This window comes from Streptopelia decaocto (assembly GCF_964273445.1).
Source record: "Streptopelia decaocto genome assembly, chromosome: 1".
In the NCBI taxonomy this organism is placed as follows: Eukaryota; Metazoa; Chordata; class Aves; order Columbiformes; family Columbidae; genus Streptopelia; species Streptopelia decaocto.
The window spans coordinates 2483358-2493489 of record NC_138663.1 but is presented as its reverse complement, the minus strand read 5'-3'; the positions used below and the strand labels follow the sequence as shown (position 1 = coordinate 2493489).

General features: G+C 42.4%; 1 protein-coding gene across 1 annotated transcript in view; it reads left to right on the top strand.

The window, feature by feature from the left end:
• The first annotated feature begins 2415 nt into the window (after nt 1-2415).
• The window catches only part of LRGUK (leucine rich repeats and guanylate kinase domain containing), a 58748-nt gene continuing 51031 nt past the window's right edge, over nt 2416-10132 (top strand). Inside the window, exons 1-5 of the mRNA XM_082075289.1 lie at nt 2416-2680; nt 4689-4796; nt 5424-5505; nt 6504-6604; nt 7332-7413. Coding sequence (XP_081931415.1) covers nt 2492-2680; nt 4689-4796; nt 5424-5505; nt 6504-6604; nt 7332-7413 — 562 coding nt within the window. The 5' untranslated portion in view covers nt 2416-2491. The remainder of the gene's footprint in view (nt 2681-4688; nt 4797-5423; nt 5506-6503; nt 6605-7331; nt 7414-10132) is intronic.

Here is a 10132-nt window from a genome sequence, read left to right as displayed (position 1 = left end):
AGCCCTTTAACAGCCCTTGTAACAAGCCTCAGCTACAGATGTTTCCACAACTCAGTTGCATAAAATGTGTCCCACCTCCTCTGAGCGTGACTCAATTGCTCTTTGTTTTAAAACATGGAAGGCACAGTAAGAAAACTCACTGCAGCATGTTTTACACACCGGAAGGTCTGTGCAGGGACAGCTGACATGTCCTGTGGTCACCAGGAGTCCCAGCGCAGGAGTGACACAGGTGCTGATAATTGTGAAGTCGGGGAGTGCAGGGTTTGCACCCGAAAGTTCTCTTTGCAGAAGGCAGAAGCTGCAGGTTTAGACTACAAACTGGTGTGGTTTTGAGAAAGAGAATATTCAAGATATCATGAAAGCTTGAAATACCTACAGCAGCCCAGTGAGTAAGTAACCGCTGTCCTCAAACAGCTCTGATGACTCAGAAATTGTTCTCCTCGATCACAACAAATCCCAAAGCTTCCCAAAAACATACTCCCAGAGAGGATCCCTCCTTCTCTGTCTGGATTTTCCATCTTTTCCCGAGCTCTACAACTTTTGCTGCCCATCCCTGAACACAATCCTAGAAATACACCATCTGCAGAAGAGCCTTTGCAGGGCAGCCTCTGTGCCCCAAGGGCTGCGGGAGGAGGCACCGGGTGCTTAGTGGAAAAGAACTAAGTCTCATTAAGGGTTTTAACATTTATGGCCAGCGAGATAATGAAGGAAGGTAATTTGGGGTAGCTTTATTGCGCTTATCATAATGTTTCCCCGAAGCACAAAGATAAAAGTCAGCGGATAATGTCCATAAGATGTGAATTTTTATATCTTTTTTTTTTTTTTTTTTAAGCAATAACCGTTGCAGTCAAATAGGGGTGTGTCATTTTACGAACACAAAGGCAATTACGTGATGTGGAAACCCAGCATTATGAGACTCTCGAGGCTCACCTGGCTGTCATGACCCATACTGGAGACCCGTGCAGTTCACAGCAATCCCTTGTCCCCAAAGTTGTTTTACCATGTGCTGCTCTCCCTCTGTTTATCTCACAGGCATTTGAAGACACCCTGACAGAACTTCTCATCCTTTATTTCTGGCTTTACTTTCTCATTTTGCCCTCTTCTGCAAAGTAAGAAGATGGGTAGATGATGGATCAGGAATGGAGGAGTCCTAAAATGAGGGAAAACAAATAACTTTCCTTTCTCTGCACTAATGAACTTATGGATCTAGCTGCCACAGGGCATGACTGGAGCCAAGTGGTTCCCATGCACAATTCAACTTATCACAAAACAATTGCACAAAACTCTTTAGTGTCTTTTCTTAAGATCTACATGAAGACCAGTTGGTATGTATAAGACATTTTTGCAACCCAAAGCTTGTTTACTACAATTAGGGATTTTTTTTCTTCCTATGGAACATGGTGTGGCGAGCTTCCTATTTCCTCAAGGAGGAGTTCTAACAAATCAGTAATTTTTAACATAGTTATGCAGGGCTAAACAAAACCATCCACCCCAGAGGGTTCGCAGCACCCATGCCAGCTCGAGCAGCCGTCACCCATGGGTGCACAGAACCCCAGTTTAGCTCCACATGCCCCCAAATCGACTGCAGAAGCCAGTCATGCTGTGGTGATAAAGAAGCCACAAGACAACAAAGATATTTCAAAAGCTGTCATTTTACATCCCCCTGCTGTGACAGCTTGATTGCTCATTATTTCCCAAATGTTTGCAGGAAAATTATATAGATTTTTTTTTTTCTACCGCTTTGAAATTGTGCTGTTGTTGTTGTTGTTGTTGTTGTTGTTGTTGTTAAGGAAGTACATTGCTTCGCCATTTCAAACAGCCCCAGACCCTCACCCCAGCAGGTGGCTGAGACTCCCAGTATAAATTATCAGTGTCACCAGTCAGATAAAATGTCACTCCCAGACAAAAACTGGGATAAGCCAGGCTGGCCGGTGACTAAACCAGCTGCCTGGAAGCCAGGGCAACAGAAACCCTTATTCCTGTCACGGTGCCACTGAGCAAACCGCCATCTTGCGCAGAGCTCATTTTGGTCTGGGGTGCTGTGGCTGGATAACAATGCCCTGGAGATTATTTGACTGATGGTATTGAGTGTGTGTCAGGATCTGGGACATGCAAATTGATAGAAAACCCTGCTGTGGAGGAGTGGGGAAGGCGAGAAAAGGTGCATGAGGGCGACCGCAGTGCCTTCAGCCTCAGGTACCGCCTGAGGAGGCCGCCTCTGAGGCGGACTACAACTCCCAGCATGCTCTGCGGCTTGAAGGTCGCTTACGAGTGAGCCCCGCGCAGAGAACTACAGCTCCCATCCTGCACCGCTTCGCTTGCCGCATTTTTATTGGCTGTCCGTCGGGCTGGCGCCAATTCCCGTCCCCTCAGGGGGCGTGGCGTGTCTCCATAACAACAGGAGAGCAAACAAGATGGCGGCGGCTCGCTTTGTGTGGTGGTCGAGTGCGAAGCCCTCGTAGCGCAGCTCCTCTCGGCGTCCTCCCCCCTCATGACAGGGGACGAGGAGAAGAGGGGAGAGGGCGGCCTCGGTGAGCCGCTTCCCCCTCCTCATGAGCCCCCGCAGCAGCATTCCCAGGGGATCGCCGAGGAGCTGCCCCAGCACAGGCCACAGCTCAGCCTGCCTCACCATGAAGACAAACAGGAGGGCGATGAGGAAGAGGATTCACAGCACACAGAGGTTCAGCTCAGTGCCCCACAACTATTTGGGGAGGGGTGCGCTTGTGAGGGAAGAGGCCTTTTCCCCCTCATTGCTAAGTGGGGGAAAGAAGTGGGGAATCCATGGGACACCAGGTGGTGATTTCTCCTTTGCTCAAAGAGGGGAAAGGCTGGTTTGGTCTGTTGGAGTGGCTGAGGGACCTGGGGGGTTCAGCTGGAGAACAGGAGCTGAGGGGAGACCTTCTGATCTCTGAACTGCCTGAAAGGAGCTTGGAGCCGGGGGGGTCGGGCTCTGCTCCCCAGGAACAAGCGCCAGGAGCAGAGGAAACGGCCTCAAGTTGCGCCAGGGGAGGTTGAGGTTGGATCTGGGGAACAATTTCTTCCCCAAAGGGCTGTGGGGCATTGGAACAGGCTGCCCAGGGCAGTGCTGGAGTCACCATCCCTGGAGGATTGAACAGATGGAGATGAGGTTCTCAGGGATATGGGGTAGTGCCAGGGGTGGGTTAACAGTTGCATTGGGTGATCTTGAGGGTCTTTTCCAACCAAAACAATTCTGTCATTCTTTGAACTCTGCTCAGGTTATAGAGGCTGGCAAGAAAAATGGATTTATTCAAAAGGATAAATAGTACAGTATTCTAATTAAAGAAAAACAAGTTATAAAACCCAATTACTTTCCTTTTTAAAGCTTAAACCACACAGACCAACCCTATAGGCCGATCATGTCACCTGTGCATTGGCCTCTATAGAGATTAAGCAGCTTTGTTTTAATGGCCAGTTTTAGGGGGGAAAAAAAAAAAAAAGCAAACAACAGCCAACCCCTTTGGGTGCTGACAGGGGACAGGGAGGTGAGGTTCTCAGGGACATGTGTTAGTGCCAGGGTTGGGTTAATGGTTGGACTTGATCTTGAGAGTCTTTCCCAACCAAAATGATTTTATGATTCTATGTGCCCACTTGGCATCCATCTCCTGTTGTCCCGTAGCAATATATTTGTGCTTCTTGTGCAGCACCTGATGCAGCCTTCCCTGGTTGCACTCAATGACCTTAAAGGTCTCTTCCAACCAAAATGATTCTATGATTTCTGCCTTATTTTATGGGTCACTTCCATCCCTGTGGTGTCAAGGATAGTTCTGGATTGCCTCTCTCTCCTTGCTGTATAAAGACTAAGGATAATCTGCCATAGGAATTGCCAAACTAAACCCCTTTCCTGTTTACACACCCATCTCTGAGATGCAATAAGCCCCTGGAACCAAGTGATTTTTTTCTTCCTGCTCTGTCAGGTTCCAGAGTTTCCAGCGCCACAGTGTTATCACCTCATGTTTTTACCTAGTGGAACTGCATCTGTAGGCCCCAAATGCTATAACATGTAGGTGCTATAATTTAGATGATTACCATTTGAAACATTATTTATCTTGGTCCCTAGATTAGCAATTGTTGTGTGACTTCTCCAAGCTTATAGGAATTTCACAAGCCATTGGCTTATTTTCTCATTAAACCTACGCAGTGGTTCATTAGCACCATCTGTCAAGTACTCTCTTTGGCAAAGGTTGTTCTCTGAGGAGCTGCTCATGCTGAACAAATTTAAAGGGCCTCCAATAATGTGCATATTGGGGTACAATGGTGGAGTTATGTTAGTGCTGATTTGCTGAGATGTTAACATCCATAATCAGTGGGAGTTTCATGGCTCAACATCTCTGGCAACCGGTCCTGTTTAGAGCTGCGCATTTAAACCACAAGGTAAAAAAAAAATCACAACAAAAAACTGTTGAGCCTTTTAAAATGTGCAGAGCTAATACGTGACATGTTTCTGTTTATCTGTTTTGAGGGCTGTATTCATCATTTTTGTTAATGTCTAGTGCCTTAGTAGGGGGATGGAGCACTGAAAGCAGTGTTTGATTGAAGACTTTTATTAAACTCTGTTCCTGGTTGCATCCCAAGCAGCCTCCAGATTCTACCAAGTGTGGAATTTCATTTCATAAATCTCCCCTTAATCCATTCCTCTCCCTGTCCCCCCCCCTTCTGCTATTTTATAGGGTCAGTTTGATGGAGTGTTAGATGAAGACACTGTGGCTGAGGGACTCCACAAGCTGGGGCTCTCAGCCCCTGGTATTGAATATGTTTATCTTAACCTGTCGCTTTCAGTAAGTATGAGCCAAGAACATCATTGTAAAGTGCTTCTCGCTCAAAGGTTTCCCTTTTTTGAGCAGCAAATAGTTGTTCTAGTAAAAAACAAATCAAGAGGCAGAGTTGTGTCTCTACTTGTCAATGCCATTTCTTTTACATGGGACTTTTGACAAGACACAGCATGATTCTCGCTGACAACTGCCATATCGGTACTGTTTTTTTTCACTTAGTAGTAACAGCAGCAAGATTTTTCTTTACCCAATCTTTGGGTGTGAAAATGTATCTTCCTGCTCCAGTCAGCTGGAGAAAAAACACCTGAGAACGCTGTGTTCCTTGGCCCTTCAGAAAGTTAAAATGATTGTGTCTTTTTTAAAGATTACTTGTTGCTTCTTTTCCACACAGCCTTGTTTTTTCTGGCATCAGCCATCTCTCCCGGTTGTGTTTTAAAGTCTTCTTTTGACATTTTCTCAATTCGTGGCTGGTCTGCGGGTCTAACATCACTTTATATGTCATCCTGTTCTGACACATCCTGCTGGAGGGACCTTGGGTCACCTCTTCAATGTCTCCTGCTACTCTGCATCTCTTGGAAAAGTGGCTGAGGTTATACAACTAGTTATTAAAGTCTCTTTGCTTTATTTTTCCAGGGTCGTGAGTTAAGTGACATTAGCATTCTCTCCAGATACGTTCACCTACAGAAGCTGGAACTTTCATATAATAAAATTAATGGTATGTAGTAAATACACTAGTAAATTCTTGGGTTGTGAAATCATTTAAGATGAGAAATGCACTGTACCATGTAGCTTTAATATCGCAAAGCCTGGTCTACATTTTCATGGTGTAAATACTCCAGCTCTACAGAACGAGGCGATGGCGAGATCTTCTCAAGAATGATGTATGGACCATTCAGACAGCAGCACCAGCAGATGCTTATCAGGGGGAACATGGAGATGATTGTCCAGTTTATTATCCAAAGATAAAATGCAAGCAAGCATGTTAATACAAGGTTAAGGTTGTGATTTTACATGCACAGATGTCATAATATTTAAAGTTATGTCTGGTACAGTTTTCTCAGCCTTGAGCTTTGCTTTGGCAAGGTTTCCCATTAGTGACAAAATGTAAAACATCATATCCTGGATTTAGGAAGTTAACGAATGGAGACTGGGATAAACTCCATGATCTTCTGCTCCTTCCCTCTCCCTTGTTCTCCCCAGCTAATTTGTTGAATTTAATATCAAAAGGAATAAGCTGTGATGGACAATCTGCTGCATTATTTCTATCAAGATTATTTCACTTGAGGTGCTGGAGTCTAATAAAAGCAGCACTTTTGTAAGGTGGCACTTCTCCATGCTCATTTTACTAATTGTCTGTGAAGGTGATATTTGAACAGAGCAGGGACTTTTCTGTAGTCATTTAGTCTTCAGTAGTGGCCTAAATACTTTTCTCCACTAATTAATAACACAGGACACAGCTAGACTGTCGTTCTAGAGGTAGCTAGAATGTAAAATGTAATACATACATGCAGATTGTAATTGTAGCACTGTATAAATGTAGGAGTTGTAGTAGAAGGTGTCAATATATCTGATTTCTGCATTTCAAACATCGCTTTCTGAATATGTAACTACAAATTGATTGCTGTTGGACATAATTATCACGTTTTGACATGACGATCTCTGCATTTCCCTATGAATTCACGTACAGGATTTGACGTTTTGTTTTCTTACTAGATCTTTCTTGTATCAGTCACATGCCTCACTTGCTAGAACTGAATGCTTCCAACAATGAATTGACTACGTATTTCCTTTTTAAACCACCTAAAAATCTCAAGGTAAGATGCAAAAAAATGCATTTTATAGGTTTAAATTCAAAACTCTTTTCTAAATCTAATTTAGACATTATATTTGAACATGTGCAAAAGTGAATCTTTATGCCTTCTTTGTTCTTCTTTCTTACCTCATTTGCTATTTTAGCAGCTTTTCCAAATGTTTGGGTGTTTTATGCTGCACATTTCAGTCTTTTATGTTCTTTCACACTCTGAACCCTGGCGTGCCATGGGAAGGTGTGTTGTTCTAGCCAGAATTTTTTCCTTGCTTGTCGAATTCATTAGACCTTTAGTGGAATCATTTCCTGCCTTTCAAATTATGAATTAGTATGAAACACGTACTTAAAGTGTAGCTGTGTGCTGGTCTTCCCTTTGCTGTGGTTTTCTTGTAGCCCACTTTGGGTTACGAAAAGCAGGAGGTTGTTCTGAAACATGACCTTCATGTATTTGTCTGTCTTCTCTGTTAATTTATTTAATATGTACGCATAATTACAGGATCATTAATGATGATGTTGTTAGAAGAAAGTATAATTTTGAAGGTTCCCAAAATGTGAATTCTGGGTGTCATATAAAAGAGCCTTTCTGTTTGTGTCCCAGTATTAATATTAATGATCTTCTTATTTCTTCCACACCTTTGATCACAAGTTTAATGTAACAGCCGTTTAGTTTCACAAGACAGCTAGAAGTGCTGAAGAAATAAAATTAACTTTCTGTCTCCTTTTTTTTTCTTTAGGAAGTAGATTTTTCATACAATCAAATACCTAAAATGCAAGATTTGTCAGCGTACCAGTCACTTACTAAACTCTTACTGGATTGTATCCTTTATGGAAACCTGAAGGGGAGAAAAGTTGCTTGTTTGCTTCAAATAGATACTTGTTTGCTTTGTATTTTTCCTTCATGTTCCTTTTGCCTTTAGAAGCAAGATTAAACACTGTAATTCCGGTGGTGCAACAGATCTTAATTTACTTAAGCATGGGTGGTGTTAAAGGTGTTGGTGTATATGTGTAAGGTATTAACCTGCTAGAGGAACACAAAAACCCCTCCACTTTGCATCACTTAAAACTGAAGAAGTAACATGTCTCACTGTCTTTGCATGGCAGAGGTAATAAATAACCCCAGTATTTTTATATAAGAAAGGCTAATAGGGAATCAGCTTGGAATGCTAAGCTCCCTGAAATGAAGAAGGTACATGTTGTTTAATCTTAGATGCAGCTAATTATGCAGAGACTGAGGAAGCCCTGTAGAGGACAAGGCTGTTTAATGACAGTAAAGAGGATCTTTAAGCGAGAGAGAACTTTGTGGGGTATGTCGAGGGGGTTGTTCTTCTACCCAGGACACTTGTGGAGTCACCATCCCTGGAGGGGTTTAAAAGGCATTTAGATGAGGTTCTTAGGGACATGGTTTAGCGCTAGAGTTGGGTTATGGTTGGACTCCATGATCCTGAGGGTCTCTTCCAACCAAAATGATTCAATGATTCTACCCACCTTCACGTTGTCGGTGTGGTACCCAGTTTGTGGGATTAGAAACACAATTCTGGCAGAAATCAGATCGATATGAACCTGCAGGTTACATTTCTTCATTGCTTACTTCTCCAAGGCTGTCCGTAGGACTCGTAGTCTCCCTAAAGATCCTCCTATGCTTTTCTGAAAGCTCTTCTGGAGTTTCATGTTGACACGTTGCCTTCCTTAAAATTGCTTCCTGAGGGTTTCTGAACCTTCCCTCTTTGCCTCATAAACCACATCTTGATTTTCCACTCTTGAAAAGGAGAAGACAGCAGGCTCTTGCAGTTTTTTCTCAGTCTCTTGTCCTCTTAGTAGCCTATTACCAAATGATATTAATACAATGTCTTTTTCACGTAGGAGCAGATAAAGCATTTGCAGGGCGCCCAGGTTACATTATTGACACATTTTACGAGGTGTGCAGGTGACATGGCTCTTGTCAGAAAATGGCATTTAGACACTATCCCTTTGCAATTCTAATTTTCCGTCGCAGAGCAAAGACCATAGAGCAAAATGAAGAGGAAAAAAGATCAGAGATGTGCGTTGTGGATTCAAATCGGTATTTTTTTTCATTTGTTTTCAATGCAGCAGCGTGCTGTCTTCAGTTTCTCCATTTGTCAATGAAGGTGCCATTGAAATGGGGAGAAAAACAGTTTCATACATACGGTTGCAACGGGACCCTCTGAACAAGAGGAAAACGAGTGCAGAATTTAGAAATGCAGAATTCAGAAGTGCAGAATTTAGAATAGCAAAGTGGCACCATTCCTAACCCATGTCAAGCACTCCTCACCGCAGACATGGCAGGCAAAACAAGCTGTTCTTTGTAATTATAAACGAAAATACTGCATTAAATATTGTGCAGTAGCAGAAATGTTTGGCATGCATTCCTCGTTAACAGTAACTAAGCATTTCTTACCATATTTAAGTGAATTGTGATGCAGATGGTAAGGTCATTGTAACTTTTTTTTCTGAGAGGTGCACACACAAGCGCACCTGACAGGTTTATAAATGAGTTTTCAAAGAGGAAACTGCCCAAACCAGAAAGGGAGACAGCTTGGGCAATGATATCTGACAAAGCCTTACAGTGAGGACTAAAACTGATTGTATTAGTTTTTAGTGCCGAGCAATTTGCTGCCTCGTATTGATGCTTATGACTTAAACAACATTTTTTTCTCGACAAACTTTTCAGTTGAAAGACAAGCAGTCTCATTTTGAATGCAAATCAATTAGTATCTGTCAAATATCAGTGGATATGGTTTTGTTATCTTTTTTAAAAGGATAGAGACAGCCTAGTGTGAGATCCTACAAAAAGCTTAATCTGTCCTTATTAGCTCGTTTCTCCTCCTCTCCTTTCCCATCTAGGTCTGCACGTGTAGAACTTACTGTACAATTAATTACTGTAGGAATGCAGTTAGGAAATAACAGAGTTAGATCACAGGTATTAAAGAGTATTCTCTTATCCTTGGCTAAGCTTACATTTTGTTTGGTTACAATATCATTTAGACTGAGCAAAAAAAGTCCTGATAATTTGTCCACTGCCTGGTAAGACTAGAAACGTGACCGAAATCTCACTTGCCCCTGTTTGAAGGCAATGTTTTCTTCTGTGATTGCCTAAAGGCATTTCTCTGTGTCATGCATGTTCTGGTTATTTTTTTCAGTTATATTTCTAGTTTTTTTGTGTAACTAGTCCCAGCTTGGACACTTACAATATGAGTGCAATTCTCCTTCAGTCACCAAACCATGAGACACCTGGATCAGAGTTATTATATATTATATATAATATCAAGTTATAGAATAAATTATTTTATTTCCATGCAGTGGGAAGGTAAAGATTCAGGTACCTTTGCAGTTCATCCCATTACAAGAGGGCAATCCTTTGTTGTCAAAGGAAACACGCTTGGTTTAAGGAATTTGGGTAGTTATGTTAATTCTGAAGTTTGCTGAGAGGAATCCTAACTACTTTTACAGCTGCTTTCAAGTTTAATGTTAATTTAAAATACACTTTCCCCTTCCAGCACAGATGGCCAGTGTTAAA